Source organism: Notamacropus eugenii, chromosome 6, assembly GCF_028372415.1.
Source record: "Notamacropus eugenii isolate mMacEug1 chromosome 6, mMacEug1.pri_v2, whole genome shotgun sequence".
NCBI lineage: Eukaryota > Metazoa > Chordata > Mammalia > Diprotodontia > Macropodidae > Notamacropus > Notamacropus eugenii.
The window spans coordinates 37,107,575-37,135,037 of record NC_092877.1 but is presented as its reverse complement, the minus strand read 5'-3'; the positions used below and the strand labels follow the sequence as shown (position 1 = coordinate 37,135,037).

At 35.7% G+C, this 27,463-nt stretch overlaps 1 protein-coding gene across 12 annotated transcripts in view; it reads right to left on the bottom strand.

Moving 5' to 3' along the window:
- The window catches only part of STK33 (serine/threonine kinase 33), a 283,094-nt gene that overhangs the window by 59,299 nt on the left and 196,332 nt on the right, over nt 1-27,463 (bottom strand). For all 12 annotated transcript variants that reach the window (XM_072619509.1, XM_072619512.1, XM_072619507.1 and 9 more), the window contains 2 exons: nt 19,869-20,007; nt 17,452-17,540 (listed from right to left, as the gene is read on the bottom strand). In XM_072619509.1, coding sequence (XP_072475610.1) covers nt 17,452-17,540; nt 19,869-20,007 — 228 coding nt within the window. The remainder of the gene's footprint in view (nt 1-17,451; nt 17,541-19,868; nt 20,008-27,463) is intronic.

The window sequence follows — 27,463 nt, the reverse complement described above, 5'->3', positions numbered from 1 at the left end:
ATTTGATAAATATAATTAAAAACATATATTTAAACCAGAAACTAGGTATTGTTTTAAGTGTAGGAATACTAGAAATTTTCCTAGTATAAACAAGGATAAAGCAACTGGTGCTCTATTCTCTAGCTGCCCCCCATTATCTTACATTTGTTTTGTATATGACTATATGTGTACATTTTTATCAACCTTTAATAAATGAGATTTTTCTATTTTATCTAATTTAACTCACTGGATTCACAAAGGGTCAGAACTCAGAAGAAGCCAGGTCAGACTTTCAAGATCTTTAAAATTTTAAAGGCCAAAATAGTTTGTTCATATTGATTTCTTACACTGTAAAATATATTAGGTTTTGGCATATTTATTCCCAAACTTCTACCATGTTTCTATTATTTTAAAAAGGTATCACAGTAAAGCTAGTTATCCTTCCACATATGCATGGATATTACTATTTTATTATGTTATTATGAATAAAATTTGTATATTATTTCTTCATTCTTATTTCCTTTTATTTTTAGAGCATAAATGTAAGTAACATATCATTAAAATACAAAAAGTAAATTAATAAAAAGCTATGTTCATGCAAACCAACAATTCTGGAGGTCACCTATAATTACACTGATCTCACAGTCATTCTTTTTAATGACACATTTTGCTCGTTGTTGGCAATTAACAAAGTAACTCAATCCCCAAAACACCCTGAAAATTTAAGTTTTTGGCTTTGTACTCAGTGAACCCACTGGCTTTTCTATTCTTGGTATACAGCACTGGAATTCAATCTACAGTCCAAACCCAGAGAGGGAGTATTTAACTTTAAATAAATAGCATTGCATGAAGAATAAGTGATGTCCCACTACAATGTTCATACACTTTGAATCAGATATCCCACTACTAAACATCTTCCCCAAGGATAGAAAAAAAGTTTTATATTCACAAAATATTTATAACAATATTCTGGTATTAGCAAAAAGCTAGAAATGAAGCAGTAGTCCATCAGTTAAGGAATGACTAAACAAACAGTGGTACATTAATGTAATAGAATATTATTGTACCATAAGAAGTAATAAGCATGAATAATACAGAAAAACATGGGAAGAATTATATGTGAAATAAGCAGAACTAGGTAAACAATATGCACAATGACTACACTATTATAAACGTAAAGAACAAAATCAATGCAACTGAATTCTATGTATTTACAATGACCAATCCTGGCCACAGGAAAGGCGTGGGAATATTCACCTCCCTCCGTTGCAGAGTTGGGGCACTATGGATGGGCAATAACACATACACTGTAAGATTCAGTTGACTTGTTGGTTAGTTTTGCTAAGTCGTTTTTTTCCTATCATGAGGGATGTTTCCCTGGAAAGGGAAAGGGCTAAAATATAGTTATTAATAATTTTAAAAGATATTACTAGTAATTAAAAATTTAAAGGACCTGTCATACTATACTAATTTCAATACTCCTTTTTAGAGGATATTTAGACTGGCAAAGCATCTGAGAAAATCTCATGCTTTATTCTTGTGGACCAGATTGAGAGATGAGAACTGAACAGTTCTTAACAGTACAGTTAAGTGGTGCTGAAGTGGGATTTATGAAATGTTCAGGAGGATTAGCACCTTGGTGTGAGGGATTGCTAAGTCCTGTTCAGGGCTGTTTATTGATCTTTAGTGTCCACCTGATTAACTCATTCTCACTTGTGGTTCCAAGAAGCCATAGTATGTGCAGTGGCCACATCCTGGTAAATTGTCTCTACAGATGAGTAAAACCAGGATGTGCTTAACTAACAGGCCTCAAATTTGTTGGTGAGTTAGGAGGATGTCCACCCTAAGCATGTGAAGACTTCCCCAGTAGAATGGATGCACAAGAACAAAGTGTTCTAATGGTCACAAAAGAGGCTGGAGCAGGTGCTATGGAGAACTTAGAGGTTGGTCAGGCATAAAAGACACCAAGGTCATCCACTGCACACCAGAACATTGTCAGTCATCTTGACTTTCATCCTGCTACTGGACTTTGATGACTCAGGAAGAGAGGGTGAGATTGATGACTTTGTGAAACTGCCTCACTTAAATCCAATTCATGTATAAATGAAGACATCGCCCATGATGTCATTGTTCCTCTTTGAAAACAAAGGACAAACAGCAAACAGCTAAGCGAATCAGAATTGATAGAATGGCCAAGTCCAAAGGGTTTGGGGTCAACTTGTAATATGGTCTCTAGAGGAACAGCTTAAGAGAATGTGCTTAACACTGTGCTATTTAACACTTCTAGCAACGATAAAGTTGGACATGACATAATTATCATGTTTATAGATAACACAAAGTTAGGAGGAATCAATAACACATTAGACAACAAGGTCAGGATCCAAGAAGAAATCAACAGGCTGGAATGCTGGGCAGAATGCAGTAAGATGTGCTTTAATAGAACTAAATGTAAAGTGCGAGGTAGTATGGCACAGAATATGGAGCTGCCAGAGTCAGGAAAAGAAGGGCTCAAGTCCTGCCTGATACGTTCTGGTTGTGTGACTATGGGCAGATCACATTGCCTTTTAGCGTCCCAGGCAGATTTTTAAAACAAGGTGTAGAACATTTGCTAAGCTGTACTGGTAGAGGGTGTTTCCTCACCAGAGGTAATTAACACACATGAAATTACAGGTCTAGAACAATAACAACAACAATAAAAGTAAAGTCTTATTCTTGAGTTCAAAAAATCAACTGCACAAGTACAAGATGGCTGTGACTTGGGTAGATAGCCCTTTTATCTCAAAAATATCTGTTGTTTTTATGACAGAGTAGATTAAATAAATAATATATGTAAAATGATTTGGAAACCTTACAATGTTAGCTATTCAATAAATCGTTAAGTGTCAGCTATTAATATTACAGACTTGATGTGAGTACCAAAAAATAGTCATGCAGTCTTAGGCTTTATTTGTCAAAGCATAATGTTTAAGACCAAGAAGCTAGCTGAAAGTCCTTCTAATCTGCCCTGGTCAGACCACATAGGGAAGATTATGTTGTATTCTGATTATCACATTTTAGGAAAGAATTGATCAAGTAGAAAGCAGTCAAAGGAATAGGACCAAAGTGGTGAAGGGTCTTAGGATCATGCCATGTGCAGACTGGATGAAGGAACAGGGAATGCATGTTTAGCCTAGAGAAAAGAATATTTGGGGAGGAGGAGAGGATGGAGAACATAATAGCTTTCTTCAAGTTGGAAGGCAGTCATGTGGAAGAGGGATTAAACTTGTTTGGTCTAACCCCAGAGAGGTGAATTAAAAGCCACTGCAGAGGTGATTTTAGGATTAATGTAAAAAACTTCCTAACAATTAGAGTTATCCAGAAGTAGGATGTACTGCTTCAAGAGGTACTGAGTTCCTCTTCATGGAAGGTCTTCAAGCAAAAGCTGGATGAGTACTTGTCCAGCATGTTTCAGGGGGATTTTGTTTAGGTGCTGGTTGAACTAGATGGCCTTGGAGATCCCTTCCAATTATGAGATTCTGTGATATTTGTAAATAAAACAGTGATATTACAGGGGGCAGCTAGGAGGTGCAGTGGATAGAGCACTAGGTCTGAAAATCAGGAAGACTCATTTACCTGAGTTCAAATCTGGCCTCAGGCTCCTATTGGCTATATGACCTTGAGCAAGTCACTTCACCCTGTTTGTCTCAGCTTCTTCATCTGTAAAATGAGTTGGAAATGGCAAACCACTCCAGTATCTTTGCCAAGAAGTGTTGGGCATAACTGAAAATCAACTGAATAGCAGTTACAGAAGTCTTTTTATGTCGTAGTTAAGAAAGTCCCTGTAGACTAATTCAATCCCCTCGTTTCAGAGACAGGAAAATGTGGCCCAAGGTAACTCGGCCATCAGGTAGGAGAGTAAGGATAATAATCCAATACTCTTCCCTTTCACTTGAAATTTTCTCCATTGCTAATCATTCTCATGAAGGAAACTCCATGAAGGCACCAATAAAAACTTGGAATTAGTTTATTTTTCTGAAAATATCAGAGAAGCAAAAGCACTGACATATATAGGAAACCCATCAAGAAATAAGGTTTGCAACTCAGTTTCATTACAATATGTGAATCTGGGCAAGTCACTTAATGTTTCTGGGTTTCAGTTTCTTCATCTGATAAACTTTTGAAGATATCTTACTTGTGTCCCAATTCCAAATTTTCAATTTTATTGTGAATTTGACAAAGGTCTATAAACATGAATATTTTCATATACTAAGAACAGAAAAAGGAGTATGTGGAAAATATGAAAAGTATAGGATGTATGCAAAATGGTGAATGTATAGCACGTAGTTTCTTTTTAAGTGTACTTTAAATTTAACAAAGTGCCAACACTGCTCTGTTTATATGCATTCCTTCTGCTCTCTATTTTTCAAATATTTCACTGACTCTTTTGTTTCTTTTTTTACCTCTCAGTCACTTTTCCTGCAAAATTCCCCTCCTCCCTGTAAAGTCTTCACTTATAATAAATACGTTTAATCAAGTAAACAAATATACATATTAGCTATATTTGTCTAATTTTGCACTTACGTCCAATTCCTCCCTAGTAAGAACTGGGAAGCATGCTTCATCAACAGTTGTTGGGAGTCATCAATAGTCTTTGCATTGATCAGAATTCTTAAATTTTTCAGTTATTTTCATTTACAGTGTTGTAATCATTACGTATAAACTCTTTTCCTGGTTCTGCTCCCTTCATTGGGTATTAGTTCATACATCTTAGGTTCCTCTGAATTCATCTCTTTTGCTATTTCATATGGCTCATTTCATATGCAGAGTTTAGTGACATTTAGGGTAGAATTCCAAATTGCTTTACGGAATATTTGGACTGCTTTGCAGCTTGCCAACAGTACATTAGTGTGCCTGTTTTCCCACAGCCCTACCAACAACTTTCATTTTCTTTTTTTAAAATTATCTTTACCAACCTGATCAGGTTGAAGTGGAATGTTGGAATTGTTTTAATATGCATTTCTCTTATTATGAGTAATTTGAAAATTTTTTCATGTGGTTATTGATAGATTGGATCTCCTATTTTGAAAACTGTATTTTATAGCCTTTGGTTATTTATCTGTGAAAGAATAGCTTTACTTTTATATTTTTATCTATTCCATATATATGTATATGTGTATATATACATATATATTTGTGCATATATGTATGTGTATATATGTGTCTATATGTATATGCACATATTATATGTGTGTAATATGTATATATATATATGTATATAATATCCTGTGAAATGTATTGTAAAGTTGTTTTCCCAGTTTATGGTTTCCAATGTAACTCTAACTATATTGATTTTTCAGTTTTATCACAATTAAAGATTATCTCCACTATTTGTTAGGTCAAGAATTTTCCCTCTATCCATTGTAATGAAAAGATTTCTGTTCCTTCTCTAATTTATGATATTACTTCTTATATCTAGGACTTGAATACATTTGGAGCTTATTAAAGTATCTGGTGTTAGATATTGGTCTAAACTTAATTTCTGACAGATTGTTTTCCCATTTCCATGTTGAATAATGGGTCCTTTCCCCAATACTTGTCATCTTTGGGTATGTAGTACACTATGCTATTATGTTCCATTGTGTCTGGGTCTTTAGAACCCAATCTATTCCACTAATCAACTTTTCCATTTTTCAACTAGTATCAAATAATTTTGCTAATTACTCTTTAGCAATATAGCTGTATATCTGGTACTGCTTAGCTTCCTTCCTTCTCACTTTTTAACATTTCTATATTTCCCTTGAGATTCTTGACCTTTAATTCTTATAGAAAAAATTGCTATTATTTTATCAATTCTTTAAAGTAATCCTTGGTAGTTTGGTTGATATAGCATTGAATCTGTAGTTTAAAGTAGTAGTATTGTCATTTTTATTTTATTAGCATAGCCCAACCACAAATAATTAATATTTCCATAATTATTTATGCCTTCACTTCTGCAAAGATTGTTTTCTAATTGTATTCATACAGTTCCTGCGTGCGTGCGTGTGTGTGTGTGTGTGTGTGTGTGAGTGTGTGTGTGTTTGTGTGTGTGTGTGTGTATTTTGGCGGGTTGACTCTGAGATGGTTTATATCTACTGGAGTTATTTTAAATGGTATTTCTTTTTCCCTCTCCATGTCACCCAGGTCCCAGGGGTAGTGGTGTCAAACTCAGATAGAAACAGGGGCCACTAAATCATACATAAGGATCCTGGTGGGCTGCACATTGACTTATTTTTTAAAAATTTTAATATTTTATTTATTTTGTTAAATATTTCCCAGTTACATTTTAATCTGGTTTGGGCCATACTCAGAAGTGCTATGGACTACCTGTAACCCAAATGTCATGTGTTTTATACCTCTACCCAGGGCCTAGTATGGTGCCTTATCCAGAATAGGTGCTTAATAAATGTTTATAGCATTGAATTGAATTAAAAAATAATTAATTTGACAACAACCTTTGATTAATCATCCAATCAACAAGCATTCACCAAGTACCTATTGTCTATCAGGCAATGAAGACAAAATGACAAAATCCAAAATAGTCTCTGCCCTCAAGGAGTTCTTATTGTAAACAACATATATATATGAGTAAATTTAGTAAATCCAAGATAATGTAGGGAGGAGACTAAAAGCAACAAATCAGAAAAGACCTCATGTAGTAGGTGGTGCTTGAGCCAAGTTTTGAAAGAAACTAAGAATCCTAACAGGTAAGGAGGGAGACCATTCTATGCAAAGGCAAGGCCATGGAAGGGCATGTGTGAGGAAGAGCAAATAGTCCTTTCTGAATAGGCTATAGAGTGTGTGGAAGGAAGTACAGTAAGTTTGGAAAAGTAGGCTAAAGCTAGATTTTGAAGGGTTTGAAACGCCAAACAAAGGAATTTGTAGTCTATCCTAGAGTTTCTGAATAGGGAAATAAGAGTCAGATCCGTGCTTTAGGAATACCAGCTTGGGGAGGATGGATTAGAACAAGGAGAGACTTGAGAAAGTGAAGCCATTTAGGAGGCCATTGCAATAAATAATCCAGGTAAAAGGTAATGAGGGCCTGAACTAGTCTGATGGTCTTGCAGGGGAAGATAAGGGGATAGATAAAAGAGATATTGTAGAAGCAGAATCCATAAGACATTCATTTAGTGTATTAATTGCAGCTTATGCTGGATCCTTGTGGTTTTAGAATGACAAGGACAGTTTCCATCATGGAATACAGGTTCAAACAGTTTCTTAATGTACTTGAATTCTTCCATGAATCTAATTTTACCCTTGTAGGTTCTTCTACCTATGTTGTAGATTATAACTCATTCATACATTTTTATCCTGTGTGACTCTGGTTTGCTACTTCCCATAAATCTCCATGGCTGGCCAATCTAACTCATTGGGAGCCTTTTACAAAGTCTCAGCATTACCAGTCCATTTGTTATCCTTTTCTTTTGTTACATAGTTGTGTCTTTTTTCTTATTATGTATCTCTCTCTGACACTCTTAAACCTTTTCCTGTGTGTAGTTATCATTGCCAGTTTGTAGAGATCTACTTATAAGCCTACCACATTCAGAGATTCTTGCATGTCATTATTTGTAGCTATATAGATTCACAGAAGAACATAGGTGTTAAAAAATATAAAATTTTTATTTCACCCGTGGGGTCACTGAAAACATGGTATAATGTCCCAGCCTCCATTCCTATTCAATTCTGAAAATAGCTCATTCTTCTTCCGTAGTGACCACTTAATATACTAATACTGATAGACAAGGTCCATTATCTATCCATCCAACCACACACCATAATCACAACAATAAGCATTCTTCTTCCACTTAACTTTTCCTGTGTAGACTGTGAAGCTAAACTTTCAAGTGTTTAGAAATTATCTATGGAGAATCCCTCCTCCATTTGGATTCTGTCCTGGACATTTTCTATGACACTGCTGAAGCATGTAACTCTCTCTTTTTGTTCTACTTCACACTGGAGGATTGTAATCTCTGTTGTTGCATCTATCAAGGAATCTTGTGGTCTTAACATATGTATGGGAGATAGCTTGTTGGAGAAGAATCTTTAATCCTGGATTTTAGATTATCAATAAATCAACAAATATTTATTGTGCCTGCTATGTGCAAGTACACAAGGACAAAGAATGAAGTTATACCTACTTACAAGGAATCTGCAAAGCTTTTTATAACACTCAACAAAAATAAATATTATAGGATCTTGTATTCTCATTACTTTATAATCAACCATGTGACTAAAATATGTGATCTGTTTTAGAATATCCTTTTCATACATCTGTTTCTTTCTTGAGTTTTCATCAAATATTTGCCAGATATGGTGGTACATAACTGTCTTCTAATACCTGATAATGAAGGAAGTTGAGGCTGGTGGATTGTTTGAATTTGGTAGTTCTAAGCTACTGTAGGGCTAAAGCCTGTTGAGTGTCCAGACCAAATCCAGCACTAATATTGGCAAATTTCTAGAGCGGAGAGCCACCAATCTACTTAAGAAAGGTCAAACGAACCCAAGTGGGAAAAATAGAGCAGGTTAAATTTCCATACCAATGAGTATTGCAACCAGGGATATTTGTAGCCACTGTATTTCCAGTGCAAGTGAAGTAGAAAGGAGGAGAGAGTGAGAGAGAGAGAGAGAGAGAGAGAGAGAGAGAGAGAGAGAGAGAGAGAGAGAGAGAGAGAAGGAAGGAAGGAAGGAAGGAAGGGAGAAAGAAAGGAACACCATCTTTATTTATGTGTGTAGATCATTCTCATAAACATTTTGTAGAAGAGAATAGGCCTATAAATCAATATTTATTTAGTAATGTCCTGTTGGGACATTACTTGGGAAAGAGTATAATCCCATCTGTTATTTTTTCTAATGATCATTTGCCTTCTTTTTTGATGTCTTGAAAACCAAACCCTCAAAAAGTTTGTCATCTTCAGAATGAACCTCCTTGGAGTATATGTGTTTTTGTGTTCTTAATGCTATTTCCACTTCATCGTTTAACACATTAGTAACTGAGATGGTAAAAATCCAAGTGTTTTGGCTTTACTTGATATTGATGAAGAAAATAGTTTCCTATGGAAAGGTTTATAGATTCTTTCTTTTTTCATCTTTCTTCCTATTTCATCCATATATATATATATATATATATATATATATATATATATATATATATATATATATATATATATATATGGATGAAATATACCTTGGAATATATGACCTAGCTAAATGAGTTTTCCACAAGTTCTTTCCAAATCTGTTTTTTCCCTCCATCTCTTATTGATATTGTATAAGACCACACTACTCAAAATCTTCTACCATTCTTCTCCACACTTTTCCACCAGTCTGTCCTTGTCAGCTTCTACAACTCCACATTTGACAAGGAGACTGAGTATTTGGGGGACTGAAATAGTTTCTAGGCTCTTATGACTTCCTTATTATGGAAGTTCATGAGTTAGAGGTATATAGCAAATGGCAATAAATTCTTGTTTATTATTATTATTAATTATTGTTATTGGGGCAGAGCCAAGATGGCAGAATGAGAGCAACAACTCACCTAAGCTCTTAGACAAACTCCTTCAGACACCTCTAAAAAGAGAATCTGACCAAATTTTGGAGGGGCAGAATCCAATAGGAGACAGACTATGGCAGATTCACTGCCCAGGACAGACTGTAAGGTCAACGGGAAGGATCTGTTCCATGGGAGTGAGCCCACAGCATCCATGCAGCTCATCCAGTGCAGTGGGAGGGTCCCTGGGAGACCTGACACAGAAGCAGGTGGAACCAGTGGAGCAGCAACCCAGGGTGAGAGACCAACAGAGCCCAGCAAGTGACAGCTGCTGAGCCCCAGATATCAGCTGCAGCAGCTCCTAAGACTTTTAGCCTGCAGATTAAGCATCTGTAAGTCACCTATTTGAACTTCTGGGAACCAGGATGTTGGAGTGATCAGCAAATGCTCTCTCCTCTCCCCTTGATGACCTCAAAAGAACCATAAAATATTTCCCCAGAAAAATCCTGGATCAGGGGAACAGAAGAGGGGGCAAATAGTCTCATAACACCTGAGGCTAGGAAAATAGCTAAGGGGGTTTCCTCCTACTGTGGCAGAGGCAAACCAGAAGGAGAGGGGCCCCAGGGAGGTGGAAACTCACACTAGGACCCAGGTGTGCCTCAGAACTCCAGAGGAAACGGGAAGACAATAGGGCAGCTGGGATCACCAACCCCTGAGCTTGCCTTTGCCTCAGCTCAGCTGAGGAGATCTCTATTGACTAGACCACCCCTCCCCCACATTTCACAAGCTAGCCCCAGGGCTAATCGAGGAAACACAAAACAAAAAGATAAAAAAACACTTGCCCTTAGTTTTTTTACACCAGTGGGCTCAACACCAAATTCTGCAGCTTCTAACTGAAAGAACCAGAAGCCACAACACACAATCACCATCATGAGCAGGAACAAGAAAAATAAGGGCGAAAAAACCATAGAATCTTTCTATAGGGACAAAGACCAAAACACAAATACCAAAGAGGTCAGTAGTGAGACTACTTCCATCTGAAACTGCTCACATGCACAAAAAGCTCCCCTAGAACAGCTGAAGAAGGAAATAGAAGAAGAACTGGCCAGTGATTTTAAAAATATGAAAAAAGAATTCCAGGAAGAGAACATCTCTTTAAAAAGGAAAATTGAACAAATGGAAAAGGAAGTTCAAAAACTAACTGGAGAAAATAATTCCTTTAAAGGAACAATTGGACAGATGGAAAAGGAAATGCAAAAGTTAACTGAAGAAAGCAATTTGATAAAAATTAAAATTGGGCAAGTAGAAACTAATGACTCTATGAGACAGCAAGAATCAGTCAAACAAAATCTAAAGAATGAAAATATAGAAGAAAATGTAAAATATCTAATTGGAAAAACAACTGACCTGGAAAATAGATCCAGGAGAGAAAATTTAAGAATTATTGGCTGACCAGAAAGCCACGATGAGAAAAAAGAGTATGAACAATATCTTCCAGGAAATTATCAAGGAAAACTGCCCAGAAGTGCTAGATCCAGAGTGCAAAATAGTCATCGAAAGAATCCACCATTCACCTCCTGAAAGGGATCCCTTAATAAAAATCCCAAGAAATATTGTTGCCAAATTCCAGAACTATCAAGTGAAGGAGAAAATACTACAAGCAGCCAGAAAGAAACCATTCAAATATTGAGGAGCTACAGTCAGGATCACACAGAACCTTGCAGCTTCTACATTAAAAGATGGAAGGAATTGGAATCCAATATTCCAAAAGAGCTGGAACTACAACCAAGGATGAACTACCCAGCAAAGTTCAGCATAACATTTCAAGCAAGAAGAGGGTCATTCAATGAAATAAGGGATTTCCAGACCTTCCTGACAAAAACGCAGAACTTAATAGATAATTCGATCTTCAAACACAGGTCTCAAGAGAGACATAAAAAGATAAACAGGGGGGAAAAAACAAAAAAAAAAACCTTGTTACTCAATTTGGGCAAACTGTTTACCTCCCTATAAAGGAATATGATATCTATTAATCTTGAGAATTGCACATCTATTATGATATAAAAGGGTTATACATAGAGGGAATACTTATAAAGTAAATGATGTGATGATAAAAATATGATTTAAGCATGTGAAGAGATTGTATCAGGAGGTGTGAAAACGAGGAAGGAGAAAATGGCAAATTATGTCACAAGAAGAAGTACAAAATTATAGTAGAGTGAAAGAGGGGAGGGAGATGAGCATTGTTTGAGAGGTACTCTCATCTGATTTGGTTCAAGGAGGGAACGATAAACTTAATTAAGTACATAATTCTAAATAGCTCTACAGGCAGTAGGAGAGGAAGGGGGGAGAAAGGGGAGAGAAAGCTGAAAGGGAGGGAAGAAGCAGTAAAGGTAAAGGGGAGTAAAAAGGAGGGAGGCTAAAAGAAGGAAGGTAAGGCTGCAGGAGGTGGTGGTGAAAAGTGAAAACTATTGAGGAAGGGAGGGGAGATGGGAGAAATAAAAGCACAAATGGTGGGAAAGAGCATGGAGGGAAATACACAGATTGTATTCATAACTGTGAATGTGAATGGAATGAACTCTCCCATAAAATGGAGACAGATAGCAGAATGGATTAAAAGCCATAATCCAACAATATGTTGTTTACAAGAAACTCATTTGAAACAGGGGGATACACACAGGATAAAGGTCAAAGGTTGGAGCAGAATATATTGTGCTTCAGCTGATGTAAGAAAAGCAGGGGTAGCAATCCTAATCTCAGACAAAGCAAAAGCAGAAATCGATCTAATCAAAAGAGGTAAGGAAAGACACTATATCCTGCTAAAAGGCACTGTAGATAATGAAGCAATTTCATTAATACAAATGTATGCTCCAAGTGGTATAGCATCCAGATTCTTAGAGGAGAGGTTGGGGGAGCTGAAGGAAGAAACAGACAGCAAAACTATGCTAGTGGGGGACCTCAACCTCCCCCCTCTGAACTTGGTAAATCTAACCTCAAAATAAACAAGAAAGCAGTTAAGGAGGTGAATAAAACTCTGGGTAAGGTAGATATGATAGATCTCTGGAGAAAACTGAATGGGGATACAAAAGAATATACCTTTTTCTCAGTGGTACATGGAACATTTACAAAAATTGACCATGTACTAGGACATAAAAATCTCACAATCCAGTGCAGAAAGGTAGAGATAATCAATGCATGCTTCTCAGATCATAATGTAATAAAAATTATGTGTAATAAAAGGCCATGGAAAGATAAACCAAAAATCAGTTGGAAATTAAATAATATAATCCTAAAGAAGGACTGGGTTAGACAACAAATCATAGAAACAATCAACAACTTCATTCAAGAGAATGACAATAATGAGACAACATACCAAATCTTATGGGATACTGCAAAAGCAGTTTTTAGGGGAAGTTTTATATCTTTGAATGCCTACATAAATAAAATAGAGAAAGAGGAGATCAATGACTTGGGCATACAGATGAAAAAGCTAGAAAAAGAACAAACTGAAAATCCCCAAGTAAATATCAAACTAGAAATACTGAAAACCAAAGGAGAGAGTATTAAAATTGAAATTAAGAAAACCATTGAATTAATAAATAAAACCAATAATTGGTTTTATGAAAAAACTAATAAAATTGGTAAACCTTTGGTCAATTTGATTTAAAAAAAGAAAGAAACCAAATTACTAATATAGTAAATGAAAGAGGTGAACTCGCCTCCAATGAGGAGGAAATTAAAACAATAATTAGAAATTACTTTGCCCAAATTTATGCCCATAATTTCGACAATCTAAATGACATGGATGAATAGTTTAAAAAATACAATTTGCCCAGATTGACAGAAGAGGAAGTTGAATACTTAAACAACCCCATCTCAGAAAAAGAAATTGAACAAGCCATCAATGAACTCCCTAGGAAAAAATCTCCAGGGTCAGATGGATTTACAAGTGAATTCTATCAAACATTTAAAGAGCAGTTAATTCCAAGACTATATAGACTATTCCCCAATTTGAAAAATGGGGGAAGAAAGAGTCTTCCTAAATTCTTTTTTTAATACAAATATAGTTTTGATACCTAAACCAGGAAGAGACAAAACAGAGAAAGAAAATGATAGACCAATTTCTCTAATGAATATAGATGTAAAAATTTTAAATAAGATTTTAGCAAAATGAGTACAGCAACAGCATAATACATTATGATCAAGTAGGATTCATACCAGGAATGCCGGGTTGGTTCAATATTAGGAAAACTATTAGCATTATTGCTCATATCAACCACAAAACTAACAGAAATCACATGATTATCTCAATAGATGCAGAAAAAGCTTTTGACAAAATACAACACCCATTCCTATTAAAAACACTGGAGAACATAGGAATAACAGAGAACTTTCCATAAAATAATAAGCAGTATCTACCTAAAACCTTCAGCAAGCATTATATGCAATTATCAATGCCACTTGGTACTGGCTAAGAAACAGAAGAATAGACAAGTGGAATATGCTAGGTACTCAAGACATAGTAGGCAATGACTATAGCAATCTCCTGTTTGATAAACCCAAGGACCCCAGCTTCTGGGATAAGAACTCACTGTTTGACAAAAATTGCTGGGAAAACTGGATAACAGTGTAGCAGAAACTAGGCATAGCCCAATGCCTGACACCGTACACAAGAATAAAATCCAAATGAGTACATGATCTAGGTATAAAGATTGATACCATGGACAAACTGGAGGAGCAAGGAATAGTGTATTTATCAAATTTATGGAGAAGGGAAGAATTTTACTAAAGAAGAGATAGAAAGCATTATGAAGTGCAAGATAGATAATTTTGATTAAACTGAAAAGTTTTTGCACAACCAAACTGAATGCAACCAAAATTCGGAGGGATGTAGTACATTGGGAAATAATTTTTACAGCTAATCTCGGGGATGAAGGCCTCATTTCTAGAATATATAGAGAACTGAGTCAAACGTACAACAATACAAGTCATTCTCCAGTTGATAAATGGTCAAAGGATATGAACAGGCAATTTTTGGAGGAAGAAATTAAAGATGTCTATAATCATATGAAAAAATGCTCTAAATCACTTTTGATTAGAGAGATGCAAATCAAAACAACTCTGAGGTACTACATCACACCTATCAGACTGGAAAACAAGACAGAACAGGAAAATGATAAATGTGGAAGAAGATGTGGGAGAGTTGGAACACTAATTCATTGTTGGTGGAGCTGTGAGTTAATCCAACTATTCTGGAGAGCAATTTGGAAATATGCCCAAAGGGCTACAAAAATGTACATACCCTTTGACCCAGCAATATCACTTCTAGGATCCCCAAGAGATCATAAAAATGGGAAAGGGTCCCACATGTGCAAAAATATTCATAGCAGCTCTCTTTATAGTGGCCAAGAACTGGAAATCAAGGGGATGTCCATCAATTGGGGAATGGCTGAATAAATTATGTTATATGAATGTAATGGAATACTATTGTTCTATAAGAAATGATGAACAAGAAGACTTCAGAGAGGCCTGGAAAGACTTATATGATCTGATGCTGAGTGAAAGGAGCAGAATCAGGAGAACTTGGTGCACAGCAATGATCACAGTGTGCGAGAGTTTTTTCTGGTAGATTTAGATCTTCTTAGCAATGTAAGGACTTAAAAAAAATTCCCAATGATCTTCTAAGGCAAAATCCCTTCCACATCCAGAGAAAGAATTATGGAATTCAATCACAGAATGTAGCAGATCACTTGTGTATGTGTGTGTGTGTGTGTGTGTGTGTTTAATATTTTAGTTTGTTACATGATTTCTCCCATTTATTTTAGTTCTTTTACACAGCATGACTGTAGTCAAAATGTATTCAATAGGAATGTATGTGTAGATCCTATATAGAATTGTATGCCATCTCGGGGAGGGAAGGGGGTTGGGGGGTAAGTAGAGGGGGGAAATCTAAGTTTTATGGTAATGATTGTAGAACACTAACAATAAATAAAATTAATATAAATAAATTATAAAAAATTATTATTGTTATTGTTCCCTTATTCATTTTTTACATTTTGGCATCAAATAGCTTATTTGAATAGGTCAGATTGGAGTTATTTTATTTTCATGCCACATCTTCACCTTATTTTGGTCCTTTTTTCTAATCTAGTGTTGATTTTCACCTTTGTTATAACAAGTCAATGGTCTATACACAGACAGCTGATTCATCATAAGAGATTAGTCAGTTTTTATCAAAACATAGCCGTTTCCTCTCTTTGTGTGTGTCTTTGTGTGTGTGTGTGTGTGTGTGTGTGTGTGTGTGTGTGTGGTGTATGAGAGAGAGAGACAGACAGACAGACACAGACGGAGACAGAGACAGAGAGACAGAGAGAGACAGAGAAAGGAGACAGAGAGAGATTTTGTTCTAGGTCTCTATCTTGTTGCTTCAGCCTGTCTTCTTGAAGAATATAATCACAATATACAGGTGTAAGGTTTCTATGTAGTCTATAAACCTTTGACCTCTTCTATTTCTTAACCATGAATCATATTTTCCAACACATTTCTCACTCTCCTCTTCTACGTCTGCCTTTTTATTGAGGTAACTGAGTATTAAAGTACATGTTGATTTAATTTGAATGGTCTTGAGTTCTTCCTAGAATTCTTTTACCTTCTCATACTCTTCAACAAATGACAAATGTTGGTTCATAAAATTCAATTATAATGATAGTAGATTTAGGGGTTTTTTGCTAATGGTTATCTTGAGCACCACAACAGATGACAAGACAGTCCCCTGAAACGTTGTTTCTCACTGCCTTCAAACACTAATAAATACTGTTGAATTTAATATACGATGCATTGCACAATGAAATCAACTTTACTAATTCCTTGATTTGCCTCTCCAAATAGAATCTAGGAACTATCATTCCATTTTGTTGCAACTCCTTTAAATTTTCTAGTTTCACTTATACCAAGAATGTCAAGGTTAACATGGTTCAGTTCTACAAGAATATGCCAATTATGTTGTCATTGGACAAAAATCTTACATTGGAGTAATTACTTAAATTAATGTTAGTCTAAAAACAGTGTGATTTTTTAGGACCCTCTGTCTCTTTTTCACTACTCTGCCAGTAATACTGAAGAAAAATAAAGAGGTCACACAGGACTAAGGGATATATATTATTATGCTTTGCTCTGTAGGCTGCCACAGTCAAATAATTCATCATCTTGTCATCAGCTGGTCAGTTTAATGGTGATGCTCCTCTTCCTACTTATCTAAACTGGTCTAAAGCCATCAGATAAAGCCTGTCCCTGCCAGCCCCAGAGTCTTTGCCTTGTGGTAGAGCTGCCCAAATTGTGCTCTTCTGGCATGCTTTTTCAGAATCCATGTCATCTCCGTGCCATGATGCAGCACCAAGTAGGACTTCCGTGAAAGACTCACATGTGGCAGGCACTTCATAAATGTTTGTTGAAATGCCTTTGTTGGCTGAATCAAAGCATAATCTAGGTGTGCTTTTCTCTAAATTACAAACACATTTACATTATATGTCAGGCATAATTTAGAAATTAATTATAGTTCAGAGCATCTGTTTGCTCAGCATAACAAATGATTTAGAGTTATTCAAATGTGTATGTACATTAATAAAGTAGGCTTTTGAACAGAGAGTAAATGGTTTTTATTTTTAAAATGTTAAAGTCTCATAGACGAGCACGTAACTGACAAGAATAATTGGAGAAGTTAAGTGGTATTGCTGAAAGGCTTTCTTATGCTGAAGAATATGTAACTTCTAAAATTATTCGTGTCAGTTACATCTTCATCTGTGAGAAGTCTTTTTAAAAATGAAAACCATTTAGTCTCTGTTCAAAAAGCTACAAATATGCATTTAGAGGGAGATAATGACTTTGACACTTGGGTATCACTTTTCACACCCACAGTTTCTTAGATTTAACTTGATAATCTCTAAGATCCTTTCTAGCACTAATATTCTCACCTTTATGTTATAGTTGGTTTCATTTTTTTCATTAATATTGCTGCTTTTAACCAAAATATTTTCCAGCTTCAGATCTCTATGAACAATATCTACCAAGAAAAAAATAGACAATTTGAGGTCAGTAATTGGAAGCTATTTGGAAAGGATACCAAGAGAAAGAATGAATGATTGTCAAAGGAATCTGCTAATGATAGCTTACAAAATACCCCAAGGACTACCAGTTGTAAAACCTTGGAAAGATAAAAGTTTGGAGATTCTAGAAATAAGGTTTGAGAATTCTATCCCCATTCCTATTCTCTCAATTCAGCAGGAGATAATGCATATAGCATTATAATGAAACTCCAAAGACTGATTGTATCTCCCTGATCTGGTTAGCTTCTAGGTATATGACACTGGGCAAGTTACTCACTTCAGCTCTTGGGGTCTTGCATTCTCCCTTGTAGAGTGGAGATAAACACACCTGTCCTACCAATAGCCAAGGAGCTGTTGTAAGGAGAATGCTTTGTAAACCATGAGGTGCTATGTTAAGGGAGCTATCATTATTACTATCTACACCTTTCCCCTAAACACACATTTGCTGGCACTTCAATAAAAAAAAAATCCTGCAGAAACTGTTGAAATAATTTATTTTAAACTTTCTTAGGAGGTGAGGAAAAAAGAAAAATGTTTCATCAAGGGGCTCACAATTCTTAGCTGTATAGTAGGGACAGGGCTAGGCATTGGACTAACAATTTCATTGGTAAATTTGACTGGTAATTGCTTTCCTTTAAGCATGCTGATGTGCCCAAGCAGAAAAAAAAATATGGATCATTATCATTATTAATCTTTCCGTTTTCATGACTGTCATCCCCACTAATACTAGCCACTATTCCTGAAGGCAAGCCTGATAATTTCACACTGCTAAAGGGCATTCGACTCCAAACACTTGTAATTTTTGCTTTCGGGATGATACTAATTCCATTTTTCCAGTTTTGCTTTTCATGATTTTTCTCAATATTCTTGCCCATTTGTTTTTCCACATTAATTTTCTTACAACTTTATCTAACACTATAAAATCTTTTCATATTTTGATTGATTTTGCTTTAAATTTATGAGATAATTTGAGACATAGTTTCATTATGACTTCCTGTGTTTGAACAAATTCCTCTATTTCTTCAGTTCTTCCTTGCTTTTGTCAAAGTCATATTAAAATTGTCCTTTGTCTAGATCTCATATGCCTCCATAAAGGAATGCTAAGATATTTGACATATTTTTTTCATTATTATAAAAGGCATTTCTTTACTATCAGTTTCTGGTAGTAGAATTTAGAAACAGATGATTTTTGTGGGTTTATTTTGTATCCAACTCCTTTATAGAAGTTATTGGTCCATTAATTTTTCTTGCTATTGTTGACTGTCTTTGGTGTTCTAGGCATACAGTCTACCAAAAGAGGTGCTTTAACTTTTTCATTACTAATATTTTCTCCTTTAATTTATTTTTATGCCTTATTTCTATTTCTAAGATTTTTTAAAAATGGTTAAATAGAATTGATGAGAGCAAATATATCTATTTAACACCCATGTTTATTCTTCCCTATATACAATATTAGCTTGTGTTTTCAGATAAATACTGTTGATCATTTTCTGGAAAAGTCATTCTATTGCTATGATTTAAATTATTTAAACCTATATGAGTGCTATATTTTATCCAAAACTTTCTTCGTCCTATGAGATAGGCTTTGTCATCTAAAGTAGGATCATGTATGTAGCCCTTTTTTTGTTAATAAATTTTATCATATCTGTTGTTTTCCTGGAACTAACCAAACTTGCACAGCATGATGCAGTGGGAACTATGCTGTTCTAGACCTGGAGTCAGCAGCCCTGTATTTGAGTTCTTGCTCTGTCCTTTATCTGTGACCTTGGGCAAATCACTTACCTTTTCTGAGCCTCAGTTTCCTCATCTACAAAATGAGGTATGACATGATGACCTTTAAAAGTCATACCCAACCACAAATTTAGCATTTAGTGATAGATGATCTAAAAGTATTTTCTGTATTCCATTTTCAAAATTTTTACTTCATTCTTCTCAATGATATCACTCTACAGCTTTCTTTCTCTTTTCATCTTTGGTTTAGGGATCAGTACAGGGTGCTGAATCTAAATTAAAAAAAACATAGCTTTGAATAATGGCTCTGCCACTTTTTACTTGGTGACCTCCATAACTAGCCAGGTGACCTTGAGAAAGTTTTTTTAGTCTACTGATGCTGTTTCCTCTTCTGTGAAATGAAAACAATAATTCTTCCACTGTCTACAAATTGCATTTGTTTTTAAATGATCAAATGAGTTAGTTTATATAAAATGATAAATATAATTTCTCATTATTATTATTATTTTTATTATTATAATTGAATGCATGTGCCTGATAAGCTTCCTTCTTACCCTTTTTGTGCAGATACGCAATAGCTGACCCCAAGTCCTCAATGATTTGTCTCGTCTCGTTCTCAGAGAAGTGCCCTTTACTGTTCAGTACTTCTTTAAGTTCTCCATCCTCACAGAGTTCCATCACAAGGTACATCCGCTGGCATTTTAAAGGAGCAGAGAGAGTTATTTAGCTTTTGAACCTGTTATTAAGATTTTTTTTGAATTGTCAAATGAGCTCAAGCTTTTAAAAGCATAGATAGTAAAACAAAATAAAACATAACAATGTGGATCTATTAAGATGAGTGATTTCATTCAAAATGCTGTTTTGCCAAAAAAAAAAAAAGTATATCACATTATTAAAAGGAGGGATTACTTTACTATGTTCAAATGATTTTTAAAAATCTTTGGAGCTTAACTGTAGAAGAGAGAGCAATTAGGTTTGTGGAGGTGAAAGCACAGGGGATATTAGTGTGGGAGACTGTCCAAATGCTTCTGACCTTTCTGGGATTATACCAAATACAACTGGAGGGAGTTCTAGAATCAGGTTAGTGTATTCAAACTGGTTAATACACTGCTGCTATTGCAGAGAGAACTGAAGAAAGCAAGGGAAGAAGCCAGGTAGGATTCATGTTTAGGATATAGCTATGCAAATGAAATGATCTGAGCTGCTGATCACTTGCCCTGTGTATGCACGAGTTTGTGGCCTCATGTGGTTGGTTTCCTGACCCTCTGGTAGATAAGAGTCAGTGAGATTGTGTTCCTTAGATTGCTTTGTGTATCAGTAACTAAGTTGTATTTTTCTCAAGTCTGGACACAGTTTACACTATTGAGGCAATTGGTTTACGATTGATATTTTGACTGGAGTGACATTCATTGTTACTTGAAGAGAGCTATTTCACTGTGGGGTAAAGCTAGGAACCTAGGGAGCTGTTCTGATGAAGCTCATTTGGAGGAATCTAAAATACAACGTAAATATTATATGTCTGAGCACTAAGTTGTGCTCATGAATGCAGGGTAAGGAATATGGCAAATTGTGTCATACTCTCTGTTTAGGGCAGATCCTTTCTTATTCTCCCAATGATTGACACTTATTTTATCTGAACCTAGATCATGTTTCTTCACTTGCTCCCTGAATTTTACTAATCCTTTCGTACCAACTCATGCTTTTACTCTGAATTTCACTTTCTTAGAAAATTTCAGAGAAGACAGACCATCTTAGAATCTCAAAGCAGAAGTAATCTTAGAGGTCATTAAGTCTAACCTCTCCCTCCTTTGATTAAGCATTATGAAACCAGGACCATAGAGTTTGTAACTTGGCCTAGGTCGCACAGCAATTTAGTGTCAGAATTGGAACTAAAAATCGGGTTTCTTGACTCCTAGTCCATTATACTATGATGCCTCTGTGTCTGAGAAAGAGATATGTTTTGGAGACAAGAGAAAACTGTTTTATTTTAACCATTTCCCTTAACCTGGGTTGATGGGTGAGAATGGATAAGACCCTACTCATTGGTTTGCTTCAAGTTGAACACATGACATGAATAAGGGTGATCCTAAGTTATTTTCAGATTTTATACTTGTGCTGAACCAAAGAGTCTTGCTGTTTCTTTACAACCTCTTGCCTAGCCTATCTTCCACGGAATGATGTTCCTTCCAATTACATAAATCTATAAGTATTACAAAAGTATTGATCTATCTGGTTGCTTCTTGCATATTTAATTAAAGGACTTAATCCCAACTCTTTGAATGATAAGTATACTCTCATTTTACCTTATACTACAGGAGACAAAAGTAGGAGTGTGGGAAAAAAAACCTATCTCAATATACTTCGGTTCCTGAAGATACCCTAAAATACTTAGAATTAGAGACTATTGTTAGGGACTAGAATAGAAAATGAATCTTTTTTCCAAAAATATCTTAATCTGGATTTCTCTGATGATGCAAGATTCACCAAGCAAATATTTAAAAATGTGTCTGTATTACTTCCTTGAAGATATCATAACTCACACTATTGAATTCAGTCCAATTCACCAAACACGAATTAAGGGCCCATTATTACCCTACAAGACCTTAGAATATGATATGCCCTCAAATTATCCTCAAATGATAAGTAGGACATAGACACAAGTTTCTAAATAAGGTGCACTCTGAATCAAGGACCGAGCTCTGGAACTATGAACTTTTGATCTTAATTTACAGTAAATTTATATTAATATGTATCTAATCACCCCTACTGGAGCAGAGTCTAATAGCTAATATATTGAGTAATAAAGCCCTGATGTAAAAATATCATAGCAATGTAGAATGATGGGCCAAATGGAATAAGATGAAATTCAAAAAGGGATACACGTGGGTTCAAAAAATAATTTCACAAGTCCAGGATAATGAACAAATACGTAGCAAATTCTTATGGAAAAACTCTGGGGAAAATACATTTCAAATAGATATTTGATAAATAGAAAAGGTCACACCATAAAAATGAGAAGAAGTGGATGGAAATATATATTACAACTATGACTAAGGGGAAAACTCTTAACCAAATAAGGGATAGAAGAAATCACAAGGGATAAAATAATTTTGATGACAGAAGACTGAAAAGGTTTTACGTGAATAAAATTAAGGCAGCTAGGAAGCTAGAGGAAAAAGGGGATTGACAACTGGGAAAATATTTTCATCAAATATTTCTCATATGGTCTTTACATTCAATATGTACGTAAGGAATTAGCAGAAAAATATAAGATGAAGATCAACCTCCCAATGGACAAGTGATCAAAGAGTTCGCAAAAGTGTTTAGCAACCATATGAAAAAGGGCTCCAAATATTAGAAATACAAATTAACACAACCCTGGCAGAAAATTGGAAAAGATAACAAAAGCTGGAAATATTCAGTGTTGGGGGTTGTATAGGAAAATAGAGACACTAATACATTCTTAGAAGAGCTGTGAATTGGTCCAACCATTGTGGAAGGTAATTTGGAATTATGTTTTTAAAAATGAATAAAATGTCTATATCCTTTTAGCCTGAAGATTCCACCACTATCATACACCCCAAGGAGAAGAAAAATGGAAAGGTCGCATAAATACAAAAATATTTATTGCAGCATTTTTGTGGTGGCAAATAACTAGAAACAGGGAAGTATTTGTCATCTGAGAAATAATTAAACAAAATACACAAATGTAATGGAATATTATTGTGCTGTCAGAATGGGAAGAATTCAGAGACTCAAGGAAACCCTTCTATGACCCAACTCAGTGAGGTAAGTGGACCCAGAGAAGCAATATGCATGCTGATAGCAACAACATTAACAGAAATAACAATAAAATGAATCTAAATATTGCATAATTATAATGCCCAAACTTGAACCTGGAGAAGAGTTGAGATCATTCACCTCCCTCCTTTCACTGCACAGTTAAATAAATCTGGATATGGAATATTACACATGCTGTTAGATATGGTTTGTATGCTGGCTGGTTTTGCTGGACTGTTTTTCTTTTTAGCTCTTTGCTGTATGACTGGTAGGAAAAGGGAATTTCTAAATACTCAGAAATTAATATAATGTAAAAAGAAAACACCTCAACCTTTAGTGAACTCAATGTGAGTCAACAGTGTGACATGGCAAAGAACACCAGATCAAAAACTTGAACCCAATCCAAGGCTGCATTGCAAGGCATCACAAACTGCCATTCATAGGCAGGTTGGAACACATCCAAAATAGGAGGTTAGAATGACGAGATGACTGAAGAATGTGCTGCCATCATCCTGGCTTGGATGAAAGATCTGTGTACTTTTGGCTTGGAAAAGAGAGGTCTTGTGTGAACACAATTATGGTCTTCAAATGTCTGAAAAGCTGCCCAGTGGAAGAATGGGATTTATTCCACTTGACCCCAAAGAGCAGCGCTAGTTGCAATGGGTGGGAGTCTAAAGGAGGAATAGGTTGATGTAGGAGGGAGTAGCTTCTTGCTAACTGGGAGTATGCAGGCAAGAGGTAGATCACAGCTTACTAAGAAAAATGTAGAGATGATTCTTGGTTAAGTACAGATTGAGTTTACTAGATGGACTTGGAGGATTTTTAAATCAGGTTGTGTGTTCTAGTGATCTCCATTATCTCCCAACAGCACGATGCCTTGACTAATCATCCAATAACTGTTTGTTGTTGCTTGGATATTTTTCCAGTATTGAACACATGACAGTCAACACTTTTTAAAGTACAAGTCCATAGGCTGAACCAGTTTAATCCTTGATGGAAAGATTTCATAACAAACAACTCTATTTGGTAAGCAATGTTGTGACCTATAATATGACTTCCTAACATATAGACTAACCAGGAAGGAGTGCTGTTTATCAGCTCAGGTATATCTGCATTATCTTTTTAAAATATGTTTTTATTTTGTTAACTATTTCCCAATTACACATAAAAAATTTTAACTATTGTTTTTTAAAAATTTGAGTTCCAAATTCTCTCTTTTCCTCCCTCACTCCTCCCTGAAAAGGCAAGCAATTTGGTATTGATTATACTGATTATACTTGAGAAGTCAGGCAAACCATATTCCATTTTAGCCATGTCACAAAAGAAAACACAAACCAAAAAAAAGAAAAATAAAGAAATTTGAAAAAGGATGCTACAATCTGTATTCAGAGTTCATCAGTTCTCTCTCTTCTTTTTCATCAAGAGTCTTGGATTTGTCTCATTGTCTTGATCAGAGGAACTGTCTTCCACAATTGATCATCCTTACAATATTGCTGTTAACTGTATTCAACGGTCTCCTGGTTCTGTTCACTTCACTTTGCATGAGTTCATATAAGTCTTCCCTGAATTTTCTGAAATTATCCTGCTCATCATTTAAAAAATTTTTTAATGCATTATTTATTTATTTATTTATTTTAACATTAATTTTTTAAAGGATTTTGAGTTCTGAATTCTGTCCCTCCTTCCTACCTCTCCCTATCCAATGAGAAGGCAAGAAATGTATATATTCCCACTCTCGATGAATAAATCAGCATTCTGATTCATCAGTTTCTTATGAGTATAACAGATTTTTAATCAGTTCCTTAGAGCTTTATCACCCCTGGGTGAATTAATAAAAAAAGACCCCCTGAATCTGCAAAACCTAATGACTAGGTCTCTGAGATGTTATAGGGCCCACATTGAAATAGCCAATCTTCATTCATTCAACACAATGCTAAAATTCAGTGCTAAAATGTCTATACCATTATTTCAGAAGAATTAACACAAATAGAAAAAGCTAGAGGAACACAAGGAGGAAGAGATAGCAAAGTCAGAGTCTTCTGAATGTGACTCCTCGCTCAGCTACTGACTACCGGGATGATCTCTGTCAAGTCACCAGCTGTATCTTTTTGCGAATTTGCAAAATGAGGAGGCTGCACAGGATGACCTCCAAGATCCCATGCAACTCTAATTCCTAAGAGTTTCTGATCCTACTCCCACAGCCACAAAACAAGAGGCCAACACATTTTCATGTTGTTTATGTAGTCAGTCCTAGATTCGTGCAGTATAACTTGTGGGCATCTCAGGATTTTCTAGACTTTTTAGTTGCATAAATCCATTTTAAAGTTCATCAGATAAGTTTCTATAGTGGACCCATATTTTTGGTTGATAGTAATGGTCAGACATGTTTCAAGCTCATTACATAGACCAACCTGTCATGAATGTTAGACTCAAAAGACAAAATGCTTGTTTTAAACACAAATACTACATACAATTACCTCAGCAACAAATGTGACACAGTGCAGTTCAATGAAATCCAAGAGGAAAAAAGGTGGAAAAGAATTTGGTTAATTGATATTCAGAAAGTCTCTACTCAGAGAGCGCTTTGGACTGACGTACAGCTGATCATGTCATATCGGCAGTTTGGGGGATCAATACCAATCACTAGGGCCTAATCAATCAAGTAGTCATTCCATCAATCATTCAGATGGTCCAGATGATAAGGCTAATCACGTTGGGATGTGTGCAGCCAGCCTAACTGAATTAAGGGCAAACAACACAATTATATTCTAAAACTAGGCCAATTTACTTAAATTTTCCTTTCAGCTATTCTAGACTCCAGGAACAAAATAAACACTATAAACTCATCTATTTTCCTGGTGGCAGCAAGGTAACAATAGTTACCAGGACTTTTGTGTGGATAGCTCAGGATGGTATATTCTAGGGACAGCTGGCTTTTTCCCTTTATGAAGGATAATCAAGGTATCTACTGCATTTAAAGCACAGTCAAAGATGCCTCTACTGTACACAATATGCAGTACCATATGTTTGTCTTAGAAGCAGTAGTGTGGGCAGAGCAGTAGCTCTGGAAAGGACTAAGGATCAAATCCAGGCTCTATAACCACCCAGTTGTATTGTTGGCCTTGGCCAAGTCCCTCAACTTTTTAAAGCAGAATGACAAAATGCCAGAAGGAGAATGTATCCAAAGGAGGATGAGCAGGATAGTGAGGCAGCTGAAGACCAGGTCATACAAGGACAGGTAGAAGCAGCCATTTTTTCCTGGATAAGAGATGATTTAGTGTGGTCAGTCTTCAAGTCCTAAAGATGTAGAACAATCTTCAGGAGTCATCTAATACTTATTCATAAACAAGTTTTGTTCCATATCCCCAAAAAGTGGTTGTCCCCCCTCAACCTGTAGAATCTAGTGATGGGAAGCTTACTGATTCTAGAGGCAGGCGATTCATTGTATTTTGGATAGGAATTATTAGGAAATTTCCCCAAATATTTAGCCCTAAACTGGCTTTCTATCTATATAGGGGAGATTGGACTACATTTTCTTCAATGCCCCTTCTGATGCTAATGTTCTATTTTTCTATGAGAAGAAAAACTAAGCCCCAAATCACCACACCTATGGTATTTGAATGAAACTATAATAATGTAAAGGGAATTAAAAATTAAATTAAATTTTAGTTAAAATTGTAAAAGGGGCACATCTTTGTAGGTCCTAGCCAACCTGAGAGAGGATTCATATTCTGGATGTGATCATTCTAATTGTACCTTACTTCATTGTCTTGCATCAGACAAAATTCTGCTTACCTCTGAGGAAATAAAATTGCAAAACCCAAAGGCAGTATTGTGTGGTAGAAAGAGATCTGATCTAGGAGTCAGAAGGCCTGGTTGTAGTTCTGATTCTAACACTAACTCAATATGTGACCCTCTCCGTGGGTCCTTAGCTTTCTCATCTATAAAAAAGAATGGGTCAGACTGGTTGAGGAGAAAGAGAAAAAATCTATGATCTTCGAAAACTAGCTTCCCAAGGGAATTACACTTGCAAGAAACACGTCTCCTCTACTGTTTCTCTGTAGAGATGGACGTCTCCAAGCTGGAGACATCATTGGACTAAAAGTCTGACTGTTAAGATATATAGATTACATAAATAACAATAAGGAAATCCTTCAAACATGGCATAGCAGCATGGGAATAAGGACAGACACTTGGCTTCAGGTCCCAATATGGCCACTGAGCTCTAGGCTCTGTGACTGACCACAAAGAAATCACTAACACTGCCCGAGATTGCATTTCTTCATCTCTCTGACAAGGAGTTTGTCACTTTTTTTACCTCAAGATCCAACAATGTTTATTCTGTATTAATTACAACTTTCCAAATACT